Source organism: Myotis daubentonii, chromosome 1 (assembly GCF_963259705.1).
Source record: "Myotis daubentonii chromosome 1, mMyoDau2.1, whole genome shotgun sequence".
NCBI lineage: Eukaryota > Metazoa > Chordata > Mammalia > Chiroptera > Vespertilionidae > Myotis > Myotis daubentonii.
The window spans coordinates 208,289,873-208,311,488 of NC_081840.1; the positions used below are offsets into that span (position 1 = coordinate 208,289,873).

Here is a 21,616-nt window from a genome sequence, read left to right on the forward strand (position 1 = left end):
GGTTGCTCAGTTGGTTGGAGTATTGTCCTATATACCAAAAGATTAAGGTTAAGGTATATGCTGGTCCTGGCACATACCTAGGTCGTGGGTTCGATTCCTGATCGAGGGGCATTCGGGGAGCAACCGACTGATGTTTCTCTCTCTCTCACAGATGCCTCCCCCCTTACCTTTCTCTCTAGAAAATCAATAAAAACATAGCCTCGGGTGAGGATTTTAAAAAAGGTAGTCTTGGAAACAGCTTTTGAGGCTGATTTCTTGGAATCCCCCTCTGCTTGCTCCTTTTCTTTTTTTCAGAATTGTATGTTGTTCCCTACAGAGCTGTGGTGATTATGCTGTGTATTTACTTGGATACACACACCTATTGCTGCGCATAATCACTGTCCATTGTGATCCCCAAATGAAAGAATGGTGCAGAATCTGGAATTGACTGAGATAAATTTATCTCAGCTTTTCAAAACACGGTGTGAGCACAGTATAGTTCACTCAGACAATGGTGGGATGGAACTCTTGTTTTAGCAGCCATTAAATATTTCATGGGAACTGACTGCACAGAATATATGATAAAGATGGCTTGGCAGTTGATAGAATTTGAAGTCGCATTTACATCACCAACTGAGATGAAATAAATTTTTGGCCAAAGTGATTAATAGCCTGAATTCTGTGACTGAGGGATTGATCTCTTGGCAGGTCTTTATGAAATAACACCACAGGCAGGGACATTATACACATGCATCAGGCTGTGCATTTATTTTGTAAGCCTCTCCGCAGGGGGAGTATAGGCCTGTGCTGTACAACTAACAAAAACTGTACTTGTACTTTGTCATGCCTTTAACTGTCGCTGTAGCTTGTCCTGAAAGACTTTCTCAGTTTCCAGAAACAATGGGCACCATAGAGAGAGGCTTTCTCTCTTTGCATCCACGTTTCTATTAATGCCATGACTGTTTTATGGGGCCCTTCTGGTCACATCAACAGTTTGTTCTAAGCTATCTATCTTAACTTCTAGCTTCGTCCGCAAAATTTGTGTGGTTAGCCTGAGACATGTGCAGATAAATTGCCTGGGGTTCAGCTTCCTCAGACTGGGAACTAAATATGCTGCAGTTGCTGAGCTGATGGATGCAGCTTTTCAGCAATATTGATGTCGCTACAGTCAGATATAAATCTTTGCATGCCTTGGCGTGCATTTTCATATTCATGTGCAGTTCTTGACCACTGGTTTCCAAATGGCTTCATCTCTCAGAAAGCTCAGTTTTAAGTAGAAAGACAAAGAAAATTGTTCTTCCTCACCCACTCACAACAACACAAATCGTGAGTGTAGTCTTTTTGCCAGACGTAAATAGTGGCAACTCCCAGTTCACACACTGATGCCATTCCCATGGCTGGCTGTAAAGTCAGTGAGTGGTTTTGAACTTGGAATGTGTTTCCGAATGGGAGACACCAGTTCAAAGAATAGTGGAGCCTATTGAAACTTCTTTAACCCATAACGATTCAATAGCATTGTTGTCTTTGGACCTTAAAGCCTGACCTTCCCCCATGTTTCCCTGTGGAAAGATGTTCTTGGTTCTGCTTTGGTATCTTAAGGAGCATAAACATTTTATTTTTAACATCTGCAGACAGCCACCTATCTCTACCTGTGCATCCTGGGGCACCACATCAGGCAGCGTTCTTAGAAGCAGTGGAGACTGGCTGAATGACTTAAGCAGATAAATAACTTCTGAGAAAATACTGGGTAGTTTCTTGAACTGCTAAAATTTGGAAGGGGCAGGAGCAAATAGAGACTAAACAGTCAGGTTCATAGCCAAGGTCATCTGATATGATGAGTTCTCTGCTGGGTGGACCTAATCATTGAACACTGGGCCATGCTGGTCTGCATTGACCTCACTGTTAGCTACCAGACACTTGCCACCAACTCTGTCACCTTAGCCTTTGCTGCCTCTGCGCATGGGGTGTTGTTACCATTGCTCTCAGCCTTGATATTTCCCTTCTGCCACTGCCCCTTTGTGTCTCCAGCTCTAGAGGTAGGTTTGGCCAAGGCTAAGTCATGTGCCCATGCCTTAGCTGCAGGGAGTTCTGGGAAGGTGAGTATCCAGCCATATTGCCTCTGTGTCTACAAGTGTGGCTTTCGTCAGTACTCATGTGATGAGGGATTCCAGATATAAGAAGGGGGTTCAGATACTGTGCTCTCCACCCTACCCCCCTCTATAAGGACACATCTTCACTATAAGACGCTACAGTGGGGCTCTGGTAGAAGGGGAGTGGCCAGCATGCTTATTCATCTGAAGCTGCAGTTAATGGAATCAGTGGTAACGACGATGGCTCACTTTTTCTGTGCACTGGTGGTGTTCAGGGACCTCTTCACCATGTGTTCCTAAGGCCAGGGGGGTGACTTGATGATTTAGGCATATTTGACCTCTCACAGTATGTTCCTTACTACTTCAAGATAAAGTTAATTAAATTGAATATAAATGGTTTGATGAGGAGGAGCAGATTAAGGTTTATCTGTTTCCTTATTTATAGTATAAAATGAAATTTCACATTGTCAGTTAGTCTTATATAGTTGGATGGTTTAATCAAATTCTACCCTTTTTAAAATTTGTTTTTTATTTGCAATAAGACATATATATATAGCTTGCAACTTCCTGCCTACTTATTTGCATTATTCCCACTTTTCAGAGGCAACCACTTTGAATTCATTTAGCTCTTCTTCTAATATTTACTTTCATATAGCTAATTAATATGTTTATATTGATATTTCTTGATTTTTAAAAATATGTATTTTTATTGATTTCAGAGAGAAGGGAGAAGGAGAGAGAGATAGAAACATCAATGATGAGAGAGAATCATTGATCGGCTGCCTCCTGCACACCCCCCACTGGGGATCAAGCCCACAACCTGGGCATGTGCCCTTGACTGGAATTGAACCTGGGACCCTTCAGTCCACAGGCCAACGTTCTATTCACTGAGCCAAACCAGCTAGGGCAGCCGTGGGCAAACTACGGCCCGCGGGCCAGATCCAGCCTGTTTGAAATGAATAAAACTATTGAAAAAAAAGACCGTACCCTTTTATGTAATGACTAGGGGCCCGGTGCACGAAATTCGTGCACTGGGTGTGTGTGTGGGGGGGAGTGTCCCTCAGCCCAGCCTGCCCCCTCTCACATACTGGGAGCCCTCAGGCGTTGACCCCCATCACCCTCCAATCGCAGGATCGGCCCCTTGCCCAGGCCTGACGCCTCTGACAGAGGCGTCAGGCCTGGGCAGGGGACCCTCATTTCCCCCCATCATTGGTTCTGCCCCCCAGCCCAGGCCTGATGCCTCTGGCCCAGGCATCAGTCCTGGGCAGGGGACCCCCAGACCCCTCCGATTGCTGGCTCTGCCCCTTGCCCAGGCCTGATGCCTTAGCCAGAGGCGTAGACCCCCATCACCCTCTGATCACCTGATCGGCCCCTTGCCCAGGCCTGACGCCTCTGCCAGAGGTGTCAGGCTTGGACAGGGGACCCCCATCTCCCCCCGATCACTGGCTCTGGCCCCCGCCCAGGCCTGAGGCCTCTGGCCCAGGCCTGAGCAGGGGACCCCCATCTCCCTCTGATTGCTTGCTCCACCCCCCGCCCAAGCCTGACGCTTCTGACCCAGGCTTCAGGCCTGGGCAAGGGGACCATCATATTCCCCCAATCCCCGGCTCAGCCCCCCACCCAGGCCTGATGCCTCGGCCAGAGGAGTTGACCCTCATCACCCTCCGATCACCAATCACCGGATCGGCCCCTTGACCAGGCCTGAGGCCTCCGGCAGAGGTGTCAGGCCTGGGCAGGGGACCCCCAGCTCCCTGCGGTTGCAGGCTCCGCCCTTGCCCAGGCCTAACGCCTCTGGCCTAGGCGTCCGGCCCGGGCAGTGGGGACCCGCAGCTGCAGCGGCCCCACGATCGTGGGCTCTGCTTTAGGCCCAGGCAAGGGACCCCTAGATCCTGGGACTGCCAGCTTCGACCGTGCCCAGCTCCCATCGCTGGCTCCACCCCTACTTCCTGCTATCACTGGCCAGGGTGGCAAAGACGCCTGATTCTCTGATCATGGCTGGGGGGCAGGGCAAAGGCGGCCCCAGGGCCGCCTTTGCCCTGCCCCCCAGCTCTTAGCTCCCCCCTGGGTTTCTGATCACTGTCAGTGGCAGGGGGCTTCTTCCTGCTTTCCCTTTCGCCTCCCTGCATTGTGCCTACATATGCAAATTAACCACCATCTTGTTGGCAGTTAACTGCCAATCATAGTTGGCAGTTAATTTGCATATAGCCCTGATTAGCCAATGAAAAGGGTATCGTCGTACGCCAATTACCATTTTTCTCTTTTATTAGTGTAGATGTTTACTTTGAATTTATATTAGTTCACGCAAACACTCCATCCATGCTTTTGTTCCGGCCCTCCGGTCCAGTTTAAGAACCCATTGTGGCCCTCGAGTCAAAAAGTTTGCCCACCCCTGAGCTAGGGTGATATTTCTTGATTTTTTTTTTTTCAATTTTAGGCATTAAATATTGAATTCTAATTAAGGAAGATAAGAGGTTAGCTCTCTTTTATTCTCCCTCCATTAAATACCTATCATTTACTTTCCAAGGTAGTTATACCTCAATTTGTTTTCACTGTATTTTTCACAGCTGAGTTTATGCATGTACTATGGCTTTATTTTCTTTCTTGTACAGCATATTAAAAAAATTCTTTTTTAAACTCAAATTCTACTTACATACTACTTATTCATCTCAGATAAGGTCAGATAGCATGGCTTGTCTCTCAGGTCTTGTGTCTGTGTGACATTTTCTCTGGAGCCCTCCGCTTGCTGCTCCATTCTGGACTGTTTGCTCTTGAGGCCTCAGGTACAGCTGTTGGCCAGGAGTTTTCCTTTCCTCTCACCTTGGGGCTTCCTGATTGACCTGTTGATGCTGCTTGGCATCTCTCTCGGTTTCTTCTCTCTTTGGGGGAAGCACATTGCCCAGTTGCTTCTAGAGAAAGAGTATGTATGATGTAATTTTCTTGAGTCTGGCATGTGCGAAAATATCATTTAGTTTCTCCACACATATGATTGATATAAAATTAAAGTTGGAAATTGTTTTCCCTGAGAGTTTTGGAGGCCTTGTTTCATTTTCTTCTGCTTCTAATTTTGTTACTGAATTGTTGGATGCTTTTCTGATTCTGGTTACTTTATGTGTGACGTGGCGGGGGGGGGGGGGGGGAGCTTATTTAGTTTTCTGTGTTTTTTTAAGTGTTCTGAGGTTTCATCATAATGTGCCTGAACTTGGCACTTTCCTAAGGTTCTGTGCCCCCTATTGGCTTGCTTCTTCCTGACAGTTCTGTCTGTAGGCATTTAAGTTTTTCCTGTCCCTGCTTTGAAGACTCACTCATCTTTGGCCCATCTGTTTCCATTTTCAATCCCTCCTTTCTCCCCTTCCCCCCTCCTCCCCCCCCGCCCCCATTAATTTTCTCCTCTTTCATTGTCTTGCTTCTTGTGAGTTTATCTCTGCCTCTTGCTTACTGTCATTTAGTGGAGGGAATGGAGTTAAGCACATGATTATAATCTACCACATCCAACTGAAAATCCCTATTAATGAACTTATGAGATTTGGTCTTTCAGTTTGGATACATGGTTGTCTGGTGCATTAAAGAAGAGTTAATTAGGTTTCTCTAGGTTGGATTCCATTTACTCTCCTTTTTAGTTCCATTCAGAGATTGTTACTCTGACAAAATGAGCTAGGTGTTCCCCGCTCTTGATTTGAGTGTGTAATAGGAAAAAACGCCAGTTATGTCTAAGGTATAAAGTCCAAGTCTGATCTCAAACCCGTTCACCAGAATAACATGCAGTTTCCTATAATATAAAGAACTGACTTTTATTGCCTGGAGTGTTCTAGGACCATAATCCCAGCTGGGTCCGTCTTTCTTAGAGTTCCTACTAGTTTGACTTGAGTTGTGTTCAAGCTGGAAAAACATTCTTTTCTGAGAACCATTCTCCCCAGTGGTCCCGGTTGTATTCTGCGGGACGCTGAGTTTCCATGAGGCATCTCTAGATTCTATAGGAGAAAGTTGGACCATGACATCTTTCTCCGTTCCTAGGATAAAATCACTCAAGAGCAACTCCTGTAAAATACAGAAGGTTTTGTAATGTGCCAAAGGCTTACGTTATTGAACATAACACCACAGCAGAATCAGGACCAAATATGATCTTTCAACTTTTTCCTTAAATTTTATTAGCACCCCAATTTTAACAGTAGTGACTGATTTTTTATTTTTTTACAATTTTTCATGTATTATGTAGGTCTTTCAAGAATTACTGTAAATTACTGTAGGCCTTATTCAACCATTATAAAACAAAGGGAAGGCAATTCAGATTTTAAAGGCTTTGTGTCCTGCAGCGTTTGAATGAGTGTAGGGGAATCTGATCTGATTCCCAATCTAGAGTTTACAGAAACTTAAAAAAATAATGAATTTATCTTCACATGATAGAATTACTATTTATTCTGTTTTAGACACCTCATGTTCTTTGTTGGTTAATCAAGATTGAGAGTATGTAGAGGTTCTGAGAGGAAACATTTCTATTTGAAGGTTCCTGTTTTCCTCGCGATAGTAGGAGTGCCAGGCATCTGTCTTCCTGCTAACACTTGGTAGAGGTGTTGCTGCCTCTGGGCAACAAGGAGGAAGTACTTCTGTCCTTCACACCAGAAATAGTTACTCTTTCTCATTGGCATAACTAAAAGATCATCTTTTTAATGAGATGGGTGCATCCCTTATGGTTTTCACAGATTTAACTATCAGATTATGTATTGCAGAGCTCAGAGAAAAACAGCTCTAGTAAGGTAGTTATTTTATTGAAAGCTAGAACAGCAGCAACAACTTTGTTCTTTTTCTCTCTGCCAATCTTTTGACCTCTTCTTCCTCTTATTTTCATGTATTACTTTTGATGATTCTTGAAGGGATTCATGTGTCTTGTTTTAACATATTTAACACGTACACATTTCTCACTGTACTTTAACTTCAAAAAATCACCACCAGGGATGAAAAATTATTTGCCGGGAGAATTGGATGTGTCAGGATTTAGGTAAATTGTACATAGTCTAACATGCATTAGGCAACTCTGCAGGGTATTGTGTATTAATGTGTTGGCTGTTGGAAGGAGAAAAATTTATTCTTGGTTGATTTTAGAAAGTCCTTCCTGTGTTTTTGAGAAGTGGAGCAAGGGAAAATAAAGAGAAGAAAGTAGACGTAATTTAAGGAAAATAAGGTAATGTATATTAAAGTGCCTTATAAATAGCAAAAGATGTTCGTTGCTGTTATTGCAAGGGTTTAGCTTAAATGAGAAAAAAATCCACAAAGATTCAATAAAGAAAACTGGGAAAGAGAGAAAAGAAATAACTTGGATAAAAAAAAGTTAAGGAAGAAACAAAATAGAAATGTCATAATGGGGGAGTTGTACAGTTTAGTGCTGTGTTTTCTTTTTAATCTGAAAAAACATGAGTATTTGTACTTACTATTTAAATGGTTACATTGAAAACATTTTATTTATTAATCAGAAGAAAAGTTCCGTCAAAAATAACTTGGCGGGGGAGGGGGGGCGGTTAGCATAAGACATGGTGAGGATTGGATAGAAACCACTAGAATAAAGATCTGTGTGTCATAGGAGGTTGTGTACTGTGTTTCCACTTAATTAGGTTTAATTTACATTCGTTGATGTCATCTGTGCCTTTCATTTTCTCATTCAGACCTTTGCAAGGTAGGTATGATGAACCCATTTTACAGATGAGGCATGGAAGGCTAATTGACATGCCCACAGCCATTTACTTACCCAGTGACAAAGCCCTCCCTTCTTTAGGTTTTGGTTTTATTTCCACAGATGCTTCACGTCAGAGCAATTGATCTGTTGTGTTCCTGGATAGTCAGCTTATTGGGTTTCTCTACAACAGCGGTTCTCAACCTGTGGGTCGTGACCCCTTTGGGGGTCAAACGACCCTTTCACAGGGATCGCCTAAGACCATCGGAAAACACATATATAATTACATATTGTTTTTGTGATTAATCACTATGCTTTAATTATGTTCAATTTGTAACAATGAAAATACATCCTGCATATCAGATATTTACATTACGATTCATAACAGTAGCAAAATTACAGTTATGAAGTAGCAATGAAAACAACTTTATGGTTGGGGGTCACCACAACATGAGGAACTGTATTAAAGGGTCGCGGCATTAGGAAGGTTGAGAACCACTGCTCTACAAGAAGTGCTTGTTAAATAACAGTGGTCACTTAACCAATAACACCTCCAGGCCTTGTTTTAGGCTTGGCTGTGCTTGTACAAATGACTTCAGATGAGTCCTACTTAAGGATTAGTATTTGAATTCTCCAAGAACCAAGGAATAAACAAAAAAGACATTTCAACTGCCCAAGTATGGGTTCAGAGTCTGAGCACTGTGCCCTTCAGATCTTATCTGAAGCTGGTATTTTATATTTAGTTCTCTTACACTTTTTTATTTTATTTGGTTTCCATAGCTGTCTTGAAGAAGGGAAAGTTGGTACTCTGACAGCAATGAGACTTGACCTCAACTTCAGGGCAAAGGAGAGGAGATTACCAAACTATTAAAGGCTGACAAAATATCTCCCAAAGCATAGCAGTCAGAGGCCTTTGAGTAAAGGAGCAAGCAGCCCTCTGTGCTTTGGAAGGTGGTGTTGCCTTTACAGGAGGTTTAGTTGGTTACCAGGAGCATCCACGTCCGCTATTGTATTGATTTATCTCCAACTCATATCCTGATTCTACTTGTCTTTAGACCTGGATCTGTAACTTGGATTCACCTTTGACTCTCCAAAGAGTACTTACATCTGTGCTTTCCTTGGTGTTTGAACTTAGGCAGTTTCTTCCTTTTGACTCTCACAGTGCTCTGTCGTTTTGATAGGAACTCCCCGCCCAGCTCTCCTCCTGGTGGTGGAAACTCAACTTCTGCCTAGTATGCACAGGGCCAGCTCCTTTTCCTCGGAGTTAGTGTTCTCATGTTCCAAGGGAGCAAGATCATTGACAGTCATATTGATGATCCCATGTCACCAAACAAAGGTTAATTATATTCTAGATTCTCTGAGAAGGCATTACCTTTTAGAAAAAAAAATGAATTCAGTATGGTTGAAAGTAAACCCACTTTTTCAGTTAACTTAGATGAGTAGTCCTCCAACTATTGTGAAAATCTTGATTATTCTCAATATCTTATTCCTTGAGCTTTCCAAGTAGCAAGATTATCCTATCTAATAAAAGAGAAACATGGTAATTAGCGTACGACCGCTACCCTTCCCATTGGCTAATCGGGGCAATATGCAAATTAACTGCCAGCCAAGATGGCGGCCGGCAGCCAGGCAGCTTGAAACTAACATGAGGCTTGCTTGCTTCAGTGACGGAGGAAACCAATGTTCCCTGCCTGCCTTGCTGGCCTCTGAGCGTGCAGTTTGAAACATTGTAATAAATATAGAAGCTAAACAAAACCCCAGAAACCTGCTTTCAGCAAGCCAGGATCTCAGAGCTGGAGTTATACATTGTTTCGATTATAGAACCCAAACAAACCAGATACCTGCTTTCAGCAGCCGAGGCCTCAGAGCTGGAGCCAGAGCTAAAGCTGGCTCAGAATAAAAAAAAAAAAAAAGAAAAAAAGGAGCAGTTGGAAGCTTCAGTCACCCACGAGCCTGAAAACAGCCCTCAGCCCCTCACCCAGGCTGGCCAGGCACCCCAGTGGGGACCCCCACCCTGAAGGGTGTGTGACCAGCTGCAAACAGCCATCATCCCCTCACCCAGGCTGGCCAGGCACCCCAGTGGGGACCCCCACCCTGAAGGGTGTGTGACCAGCTGCAAACAGCCATCATCCCCTCACCCAGGTTGGCCAGGCACCCCAGTGGGGATCCCCACCCTGGTCCAGGACACCCTTCAGGGCAAACCAGCCAGCCGCACCCATGCACCAGGCCTCTATTGTATATAGTAAAAGGGTAACATGCCTCCCAGCACCGGGATCAGTGGAGCCTCGAGGCCTCCCGGCACCGGGATCAGCGTGACAGGGGGCAGTGCCCAAACCCCCTGATCGCCCTGTGGCTCTGTGTGTGACAGGGGGCGGGGCCACAACCTCCCTATCCGCCCTGCTCTGTGTGTGATAGGGTGCAGCGCCCCAACCCCCACCCCCCCACGGGCCCTGCTCTGTGTGTGACAGGGTAGAGCAGCTGTGGGCAAACTACAGCCTGCGGGCCGGATCCGGCCTGTTTGAAATGAATAAAACTAAAAAAAAAAAAGACCGTACCCTTTTATGTAATGATGTTTACTTTGAATTTATATTAGTTCACACAAACACTCCATCCATGCTTTTGTTCTGGCCCTCCGGTCCAGTTTAAGAACCCATTGTGGCCCTCAAGTCAAAAAGTTTGCCCACCCCTGGGGTAGAGCCATAACCTCCCCATCGGCCCTGCTCTGAGTGTGAGAGTGGCGGCGCCCCAACCCCCTGATCGTCCCTGCTCTGTGGGTGATAGAGGGCGGTGCCCCAACTCCCCCTCCCCCCACGGGCCCTGCTCTGTGTGTGATGGGGTAGAGCCATAACCTCCCCATTGGCCCTGCTCTGTGGGTGATAGAGGGCGGCGCCCCAACCCCCTGATCCACCCTGCTCTGTGTGTGACAGGGGGCAGTGCCCCAACTCCCCTATCGGCTCTACTCTGTGAGTTACAGGGGGGAGCTCCTCAACCCCCTGATGGGCCCTGCTCTGAGCGTGATAGAGGGGAGCTCCCCAACCCCCTGATGGGCCCTGCTCTGTGCGTGACAGGGGGCAGCGCCCCAACCCCCTGATTGGCCCTGCTCTGTGCGTGACAGGGGGTTGTGCCGCAACCTCCCCATTGACCCTGCCTTGAGTGTGACAGGGGGCAGTGCCCCAACCCCCCAATCTGCCCTACCCTGAGCGTGACTGAGGGTGGCATTGCAACCTCCCAATCCGCCCTGCTCTGTGAATGACAGGGGGCGGCACCCCAACTCCCCAATCGGCCCTGCTCTGAGCCAGACCAGGGGCTGCACCTAGGGATTGGGCCTGCCCTCTGCCACCCGGGAGCAGGCCTAAGCCAGCAGGGTGTTATCTCCCGAGGGGTCCCAGACTGCGAGAGGGCACAGGCCGGGCTGAGGGACCCCCCTTCCCCCCTGAGTGCACAAATTTTTGTGCACCGGGCCTCTAGTATAGTATAACAACTGAAGAGTGATTCAGAGAATTGTAAATGTTATGGAATATATTATTTTTGAAGAACATTACCAAGTTTTTTAGTAGCTTGCACAGCTTTCATATAAAAATGTTGCATTAGCCCTAACTGGTTTGGCTTAGTGGATAGAGTGTCAGTCTGCAGACTGAAGGGTCCTGGGTTTGATTCTGGTCAGGGACACCTGCCTGGGTTGTGGCCTCGATCCCCAGTGGGGGGCGTGCAGGAGTCAGCCGGTCAATGATTCTCTCTCATCACTGATGTTTCTCTCTCTCTCTCTCTCTCTCTCTCTCACTTTCTCTCTGAAATCAATAAAAATATATTTCAACAAATGCCAATGTTTTAAAAAAATGTTGCATTAAATAAAGCCATTTTTTTTAACATTTTGTTTACAAATTTATTTTTTAGGTCAATAATAGCAAATACTTAGAGACACTATGATGTCATAAAACACTTGGAAAGGGAGATAGTAGTGCAAGTGGTTATTGACATGAAATGTTTACTTGAGAAAATTCTTGGCATTTTTGCCCCACATCAGCATAATGAGAGTGTGTAGGAGAGGTCCAGCATTAATGTGTCTGTTGCAAATTAATGTCCTTGTAGAGCATGTGTTAGTGACTATATCATAACTAAAAAGCTGCACACTACACAGTGTGTGGGTTGGCATAAACATTCCTTTCATCCCCTCGATGGCTTGCATTCAAGTGAGTAGTGTATGGTTCATCTTGGTCTCAAGAATAGAAAGAAGGGTAGCTGTCTCAGAGTTGTTTCCTTCTCAAGCTCTTGCTGATCAGATGGGCAGAAGCACTGGTTGTTTTCAGGACCGAGTCATTTTTTAACAGTTCAGAAAAAATGTCACTCAGTACATACAACAACAACAACAACAACATTCCACTGTTCCTTTTGAAATTTTTATTATTAAAGTTATTTTCAGACAATACCATCATGTGCTGCTGTGTGATGTGTAAAATGTATTCAGTGTGATCCGTGATTCCTCAAAGCTTGTGTGTTAAAGAAGAAGTGAAATGATGAATAATATAAATATATATTAGTACCAAACCATAGACCTGTGAATTTTCAGAATTTTCAAAGAAGCGAGTCTTGATTATCGTATTACTATCTGTTGCCCCAGTGGGTTGAACCTGAGCAGGTTGCTGTATTGAAGCAGCATCTGGGAGGAGAGGCACCCTGCTGTGAGAGTAATGATGTCCTGTCCTTCACGCAGAAGGATGAGGGGGAGGCGGACAGATGTAAAGTGGGCAATTTCCATTTCTTTGTTTGCTCCAAATGTTCCCACCTACCTGTTTTCTCGTTTAAGAGGCATTTTGTTTTTCATAATTTCGTTATTTCTGAATCCTCTTACTTAACACACAATATTTATTTATGAGATCATAAAGATTTTCTTCTGTGCAGAGAGAGGAAAGGAAATATAGTTGACTGTGATTTGCAGCTTGGCTTTGAGTCAATGAGGGTGGGAAAGGAAGGAATAGAAAGACTATTCCTGTTCTCATTATTTAATTGGTCTCTTTCTTAGTTGTGTGAACTCTTCACTTATGCATTGGATTACTGATTAATCCCATATATATTGACTGCTGGTTACATATCCTTGCCCTGAGGATACAAAGACGAGTGGCCCAGTCAGTAGGCATCAGATGGCTATGGAATCTTCTCCTGGCAGAATTCAGTGATGATAAGGTGCTTATCTAGTATTCTAAAATGCTGCCTTCTTCCAAAGATGGCCTGGAAATGTTCATGTTAACAGGATAGACAAACTGGAGCAGCCTCAGAATTTTGGAGGTCGCAAAGGCTGTGCAGGGAACATAGAATCTACTTTCCAGGTGTTTTCAATTTCATTAGATTTTGTGATGAACCTTGCTGCTTTGCACATTATTGGAGTGCTTTCCAATACCTCCACCCACTTCTGTTCTTGCTGAGACTGGAGGTTGAAGAGTGGGCAGGAGACTGAAGTGGGAAGACATTGCTGCAGCCTTAAGAGGCATTACACTAGGAAATCTTAGAGGCAGCTGCCTCTGCCAACTCCATTCTCCCCTTCTTGCCTTTATATTCAAACTAGAGGCCCAGTGCACAAAATTCATGCATGGGTAGGGTCCCTAGCAGCTGCTGGCTGCTGGCTGCTGGCCAGGGCTCCCTGACCCTGGCTGCCTGCTGCTGCTGCCTGCCAGGGTGGGGCCGGCCAGGAGGGGCCGAAGGCAGTTGGCCAGCCAGCCCCGCCCCCTGGTCAAACTCCCAGTCAAGGGGACAATTTTCATATTAGGCTTTTATTATACAGGATGTCTGATTTTATTTTCATTAGGTTAGTCATGCTAGGAGGGATCTTTGAATTGAAGCATCTTAAGAAGCCTTATAAGATGCTGGGTAGTGGTTTCACTTAATGAAACTATATGCAAACCTGTGGAAAGATTGTCACCCAAAACCTAAGATCATTTTAAGAAGAGCGTTCTTCTGAATCTTTTGATACTATTAAGTTCTACTGTGGATGTGCTTTTTTCACGAATACCGCTTCCTACCTTGATACGTACTAGCAAATATAGTATTTATTTTCATTAAAATGGGGTTGAACTACTTTAATTTTGCCAGAAACCAAGATTTTCAAGATCCGTGTCTCCAAACCATTTATGTATCAGCTCATTTCAGCAAAGTCTTGCCAGCTATTTTATTGACAATATTGATGTCATTTGGTATATTGATTCCAACATCCCAGTGCTGTTGCCTACACACTTACTATAACCACATTTGTCTTTATTCCGCTAACTCGAATATTCTTCTAACATCAGAAGGTTGTGGATTCCACTTCCTCATCAGGGCCAGTCCTTCCCACCTCCTTTGGGATCTTATTCCATCCTTACCTCCTTCCTCTTGTACTCTCAACCTTTCCTTCCCTACCGATTCCTTCAGCTTCTCAATGTGCACTTCCATCAGCACGCATTCCTTCCAGCAACCATCTGTTTTCCTTCTACTCTTCTGCTGGCTCTGTTATCTCTGCCTCCACCCTTCCACTGAAACCTCCCTCAGTCATGGTGGCCAGTGACTGTCAAGTCCAAAGGTATATTTTTCATCTCTCCTCTCTATTCATCTCGTTGTATTCCATGGTACTTCTCTACCTTTCTTCCTTGGTCTTGTTCACAAGATCTTCCTCTGCCCATTCTGTCATTGTTCACGTTCTCTAGGGTTCTGCTTTTAGCTCTGATCCTCTAACCCAGTGGTTGGCAAACTGGGGCTCACGAGCCACATGTGGCTCTTTGGCTCCTTGAGAGTGGCTCTTCCACAAAATACCGACTTCTGCGCATGGGCCATGAAATTTCAATTGCACTGTACATGCGCGCCCGCACGCGGTATTTTGTGGAAGAGCCACACTCAAGGGGCCAAAGAGCCACATGTGGCTCACGAGCCGCAGTTTGCCGACCACTGCTCTAATCTTCTCCTTCTATCCAAGTTCCTTCAGTGGTATCACCCACTAACACATTTCTGTGTAATGATCACTTATACACCTTTATGTTTTGCTTAGGTTTCTTCTCTAAGCTTCATACTCAAGGATATCTGGGCATCCCTACCTGAATCTTCTACACCTCAGTTTCTAATGCCCCAAACTAAACCCTTGGTCTTCCTTATTAAACTTGTTCATTCTCCTGCATTCTCTACCTCAGTTGTCACTTCTATCCACCCACATGTAGTCATTTTTCCAAGTTGTCTTGCTTTTGGCATCTGGGTGTTTCCCTAGTCCTAATTCTTCCTCTCCTGTTCCCTTTCCTACTTACTTCCACTACCCTAATCCCCACCCCTCCCTCTCCTATCTAACAATTAAACTGGCCCACTTGGTCTCCCTGCCTCCACTCTGCCCCCTTTGGATCCATCCAGAGCCAGTAAGGCATCTCGAACCCAGAGCTAACCCATCAGTGGGTGTCTGAAACCAGGGTAAAGTCAGAGTTCCTGGATATGTGAGTAAGGTTATGATCTGGCCCCAGGCTTCTTTCTTGGCCTCACCCCCGCACCGAATTACACCATGCAATTTCTTACCTCTGGTTTTCCCTTGTCTTGTGCCCCATTACCAGCGTGGCTAAGTCCTACCCAGCCTGAGGACCTGCCAGGCATCCCTTTTTGTTGGAAGCCTTCCCTGACCTCTCCATTTCCGGGCTGGGTGCCCCTGCTTGGCATGAATCTCAGTCACTGCCCTCATCCCACTGTCCCACCGGGTGCGTCGTGTGTGTCTCTGGGCCCCACTAGACTTCACTTTCCTTAATGACAGAGCCTGTATCTTATTCCTCTTTGTAGCTGCAGTGCCTAGCACAGTGCTTAGCGTATAGTAGGGATTCAACATGTGGTTTTTAAAAGAAAAATTGAGAGTAATTTAGTTTCATGCTTACAAAAATGGGCAGAAGTAACCAATGCATGAAGGGAGCTTCTGGGGTGCCGATACTGTTCTGGGTTTGACCCGGTGTGTTCAGTTTAGGAAAATCCATTGTGGCGTCCACTTGTGCTATGTGTACTTTTCTGTATCAATGTTAGATTTCAATAGAAAGTTTTTCTAAGAATCAGTTTGATGGCTTATCTACCCAGTACAGATAATTTCCTTTTTTCCTTTCAAGCTCTTAGAGTTTCCACAGGATATTAGTTCAGATGTCACAGCAAAGAGCCGGGCTACTGCTGTTCCTTTTCGTTAAGGAAGAGTGAGATGAAAAGGCACGGGAGACACGCGTGGGATTGCCTGATCTTCCAGAGAGGGCGAGTGGGCCAGCCCTGCTGGTAGACATGCAGTGGCCCGTGCTCCTGTCACACTTATTGCAGGGGCCACATGCTAATCGTCAGCGAGCTCTGTGCCTGCCTGCAGGGACAGGGAGTCCGCCTCGGATGTGACCATGAATAATTCATAAATGTAGTTATCTGGAAATTTGTGGTCATCATTAGCATTTTAATGAAAAAAATGCAGTCATCATTCTCAATCTCTGTTTTGTTTCTACTTTTTTCTCCTCCCTCACCACAGCCAACCCTCTGAGTCTTCCCGAGCAGTGGAGACTCCCGAGGCCCCTGCAATGTGCTGACTGGTCGCTATGGGCAGACGGTACCCGGAGGCTCACTGTCATCCAGGCAGCTCATGTATGTATGGTATTGCACTCTCTCTCTCTCTCTTTCTCCCCCGCTCTCTCCCTTTAATTTCCTTTGTAGAATATGACAGGGTGCTGAACTGGTGAAGGTTTTTACGTTTAACTGACAATATTTAGGAATGCAAGAGAGTGAATCGCTCTAGGGTAAATGTTTAATATTGAATGACAAGAAATTAGAATTTTTTATAATTTATTGGCCCTATAATACCAGGAGTGTATATCAGCAATCTTCCTTTCAGTGCATCTAGTCATATAGAGGGTTTTTTTTGTTTGTTTTTTTTTTGTTTTTTTTTTAGCTTTCCTTTTTCATCACAATATAAAACATTTGGACCAATAGCAATGCCATACATTAAAAACATGTCCCAGTGACTCTTTGAATTCTTTGAAATAAAAAAACTCATGGACTCAGAAGAGAGGTCCTCTGGGGATGTCATTGTTGAACACGTGTCAGGGAGAGAGGCCCCAACTCTTATTTCTTAACATTCTCCAAAGAGGAAATTCCTGACTCCCTCCGTGATGACTTTCAGTGTCTCACACACTAAGGTTTTTCTGATCATCGTCTTTGGGGAATGGCTACAATGGCAGCCTTTTCCTGTTTGTCACGACCCCTGATTCACTTCGGAGAAAAATGATTATTGCCCATGTAATGTTCCTTCTTACTTCTATAAAGGAGAATTTGCCTCAAACATATTTTTTGTTCCCTTTAGTCTTTCAGCCAGTTGTTTAGATATTTCTTTGTTTTTGTTGCTTCCTTTTGAATTACTGGAATTTTAGCTTCAAATCAGGGGTGTGTTTGGGGGTGTAATTCCCCAGAGTGCCTTTGTTCCCATGTCCTGTGCATTGTTATGCTGGTTCATATCCACCTTTAGGTCCCTTTTCCTTGTACAGTTCACTTTTTTTCTTCATAGGAAAGTTAGAACCCCCTTCCAGGCCATACCCAGACAACTGCTTCTAACATCACCCTAACAGCCAGATCATTGGGAGCAACAGTGGAGGGAGAACTGACAACAGAGTGAGGATTCAGACCAAGCACCAGGGTCAAAGCCGCAGGAGTGGGATAGACAGCTTTTTACATGTACCTTAGCATCCTCCAAGGCCATTACTGAATTACTGTAAAATGAGCAGTTTTCATAGTGATCATCATCACAAAAAGTTCGCCCTGTATACTGTAGTCCGGAGGGTTGGCCAATGATGGCTCATGGCCAAATTCAGCCAGGCCCAGTTTTTTGTAGGAGCTAACAATGGCTTCTGTGGTTTTAAATGGTTACATTTCATATATATATATAATCCTAAGTGATTGTTACGACAGAATGACTGGAATGACCAGTCTCTATGATGCACACTGACCACCAGGGGGCAGATGCTCAATGTAGGAGCTGCCCTCTGGTGGCCAGTGTGCTCCCACAGCTGGAGCGCCACTCAGCCAGAAGCCGGGCTCGCCAGCTGGAGCCTTTCCCGCCTCCATGGCAGCAAACTGGGCAGTGGTGGCTGGTGCAGCAGGGCTGGGATAAACAACAGTGGAGCTGCGCCCTGGCCAGGTGGGGTTCCTCCCCGGCCACCTGCTGCTTCAGCACTGCTACATCCCTCGGGCTGAAACCTGGCAGCCCAACATCCCCCGAGGAGTCCCAGATTATGAGAGGGCACAGGCCAGGCTGAGGGACCCCACCCATGCACGAATCCGTGCACCGGGCCTCTAGTGGTTATATAAATCCCTACATACTAGTAATCTCTATCTTGCTTCTTGCCCCTGAGAACCTAATGTATCTATAATCTGTCCTGTTAAGAAAAATGTCGTCTATCTCTGATGTAGAAGAAAGTTGGAAACCAGGTGCTATGATTGAACCCTACGAAAGTGTTATTATTCAACCTACTAAAATGCTTATTTCATATGGTTAGATCTAATCTACTCGAATATCGAGGAAATTCTTCTTTCAAATGGTTAAAATTCCAGCGATTGTTCTCTGGGGAAGGTAAATTCACTTGGAAATTCAGAAATGTAAACGTGCTCCTTTTTCACCGTCCTGGGGAGTGATTCCCTGGCCCCACCATCCCACCTCCTGGAGGTTTCCAGGGGGCTCCAAGCTGCTAAGGCTTTGCTGTCAGGTAGCTGAAAGGAAGCTCTTCTTTTTCACATATTATTATTTACCCAGAGTTCCCTAGGAGAAAACTGTCTTATCTTACCTTCCTGGGTGCAGGGACTTGCTGGCATCCTGAGAGGCCTCTGCTGGGCGGGTCACCTCTGCTTCCTGCTGGTGGGAAGGAGGGTGAGTGGCCGCCTTCTCCATGGGGCACACGTTGGCCCCTTGGCCTGCAGCGTGTCTGCACAACAAGTGGCTTGAAACGCCCTTCCCTGCGGCTGGAATGTGGCTCTCACCTTTGTGTGCTTCCCGTCCCTGCGTTTCAATACTGTCGATCCCTTAGTCCAGTGCACTAAAACCGTCATTTACTTTATGCGGTTTCCTTTCTGCCCTCACCGCTCCCCTCTGCACCTCCCTTCCCCGGATTATTAGATGAAATTTGCTTGTTGAAGCCTCCCACTGACCTGGTTGAGTGGCCACTCTTCGCGGAAACATTAACCTCAGCTGCTCCGTCTCCTTGTCATCTAAGACAAGAAATCTAAGGTGACACGGGGCCTCCGGGCCAGGCCTGGGGCTGAGCAGGGCCACATTGTTCCCAGGGAAGGGAACCTATTTCGGGGGGAAATCATTCTCTGGAGTTTATAGTTTTGTTACTAAGTGTGGACAGCAGTTGCTGTGCTCTGAGTTGTTTTTTGAGGTCCACATGGCAACTTGGAGTTTAGATTTTCTCTCCTTCTGGTCTGGGATCCCGGCTTTGCCTTTCAAGGACAGGATGCTGCTTGGAGGACGGATGCTGTTCTTTGATGCGTGTGGGCTGGCATCCACCGCGCACCAAAATAAGAAGCCAAGGGCCGGAGCCTGACCTCTCCTGACTTTTTAGCAGATATCTGTGCTTGTGTTAAGACTAGAATCGATTGGTCCTGGGAATTAATAATGAGGTTGCATCCTTAGTTATTTTTGCCTGCACCTATCGGTTCCTTTGCCTGCCTGCAGCCGCCGCTCTCACCCTGGCGTCCGGATCTGGACTGTTGCGACAGCCTCCTGACTTCTGGCCCGATGTCTCCCTCCCTACAAATTTGACTCATTCATAAAAGCCAGATTAATCCAACAGCTGAAGCACTTATACCTTAGCTCTGAGTGTGCCACTTCCCTGCCAAGAGTATTTAGAATATCCTCACTAGTCCAGAAGGGCGCCCCGACATTCAAGTCCTCCCCACTTCTTCTTCTACTCCTTCAGTACCCATTGCTCATGGTTAGAAATGTGATTGCTGTTGTCAGCGGTGACACTCCTCAGGAGATTCCTGAAGCTAGCCCACGTGGGCGCCCCTGCTGAGACACACCTTTGCCTCTGGGTCAGTGTGCCGTTGCTCCATCTTTAGACACCCCGCTGGAACCCTGCTCCGGCCTCAGGGTGCAGCAGAGCGGCTCTCTTTCCTGGGCAGCCCCGCTGGTTTCCCCTCGCTGGCAGCACATGCTCCTGTAGCTCTTACATCTCCCCCCTGAAAGCCTGTGTCCCCAGTTGCTCTTTATGTACACTCTGCTGAACTTTGACACCTGACATTTTCATTTCCCTTCTCGCCTCTGTGTGTGAGGATAGTGCTCAAATATTTGTGGAATCCCCTTGGGTGTGGGGGTGGGTCTGGATATGTGTCCTCAGGAAGGCCCAGGGAAGCATTTTCCAGAGCAGGCGGCAGAGCCTGTGCAGGCCCAGGCCGAGGAGGCATAGGCAGGGCTCCAGGCAGCCCGGTGCCGGGCCTGTGCTGCTCACCCTCCGGGCTCTCCTGCCTCCCCTCCCGCTCATTCAGGGGCGTGTTTCCTCCCTCCTGCACTTAAGAAGTTGCCATTTGAAAAGTTGAAGCAGCAACAGGCACTTAGGATTCTTTCCTGTGGCCGTTCACTCTTGCCTTCCCCACTCGCATGGAGGAAAGGTATTGGTTTGCTTTGTGCTTCTTATTCATGCTACACATGGGGCCTTGATTTTACGAGAAGTTTTTCACTTCTAGCCGCATAAACTTTGAAAGGTCCGTCTGTTATCTCCATCTCACAGGCGAGGAAGTGAGGCTTGAACAACAAAGTAACCGGTCAGAGCAGAGTTGCGTAGGTGTGAGCGTAGGTGTGTCTGCTCCTGTGTTCGTCTGTCTTTTTTCCCATCGAGCTTTCTACTGACCGGCTGAGCACCGGGCGATTGATTATTTAGGTGCTGTCTATTCACCTGTTCTCGCTACCACAGTGTTTGCTAATATGGGACGTAAAGGCCTAAAAGATTCAGCAGCAAAGGATGCTGACAGCTGTCTCATGCCTCCTCTTTTCTCCATTCTTTAAACCTGGTAGCCACCAGTAATGCAAAGACCTCAGAGGAGCACTTTGTACAGAAAGAGTAAAGATTAATACAGAAATAGTAACATCCTGCAAGCAATACATGTGTAATATAGAAAAATTTAAAAAATAAAAATGTTCTCGCAACCCTACATCCCGAGAGATAACTGCTTTTAACATTTTGTTGAACACTTTTCTATACTTCACATACTCTCTCTCAATATATTTATTTACTCTGTTTACTTGCAGACATGGGACTAGGTCAGCGGTTCTCATCCTGTGGGTCTCGACCCCTTTGGGGGTCAAACGACCCTTTCATAGGGGTCGCCTAAGGCCATCAGAAAACACCTATATAATTACAAATTGTTTTTGTGATTAATCACTATGCTTTAATTATGTTCAATTTGTAACAATGAAAATACATCCTGCGTATCAGATATTTACATTATGATTCATAACAGTAGCAAAATTACAGTTATGAAGTAGCAACGAAAATAGTTTTATGGGTGGGGGTCACCACAACATGAGGAACTGTATTAAAGGGTCGCGGCATTAGGAAGGTTGAGAACCACTGGACTAGGTCATGCATTGTGTTTACTCAGTGTCATAAATATCTCTTAAGACCAGTACATTGAGTGTCGTAGCAGCTCACAGATAGCCGCAGCCTGTGGTAGAATTATTATTTCGACGGTGTTCCAGAGAAAGGCAGTGAAACCAGGGGAATGCAGGACAGCTGATTCACCTTGGTGTGAGGAAGGACAATTGTGGTTAAAAAATGCTGGTCAGGACCCACTCAGTGGGTGTTCACCACCCATTCATTGTCTCAACTCTCAGTTTGAAGAGCATGGGCCCTGAGATCAGGCAGGACTGGAACTTGGGCAGAATTGG

General features: G+C 45.8%; 1 protein-coding gene across 10 annotated transcripts in view; it reads left to right on the forward strand.

Moving 5' to 3' along the window:
• APBB2 (amyloid beta precursor protein binding family B member 2) overlaps positions 1–21,616 on the forward strand; it is a 329,970-nt gene that overhangs the window by 117,258 nt on the left and 191,096 nt on the right. For 9 of the 10 annotated variants that reach the window (XM_059672664.1, XM_059672717.1, XM_059672706.1 and 6 more), the window contains one exon: positions 16,214–16,326. The exons of the other annotated variant lie outside the window; for it this stretch is intronic. In XM_059672664.1, the coding sequence (XP_059528647.1) occupies positions 16,281–16,326 (46 nt within the window). In that variant the 5' untranslated portion in view covers positions 16,214–16,280. The remainder of the gene's footprint in view (positions 1–16,213; positions 16,327–21,616) is intronic. 10 annotated transcript variants of the gene reach the window in all.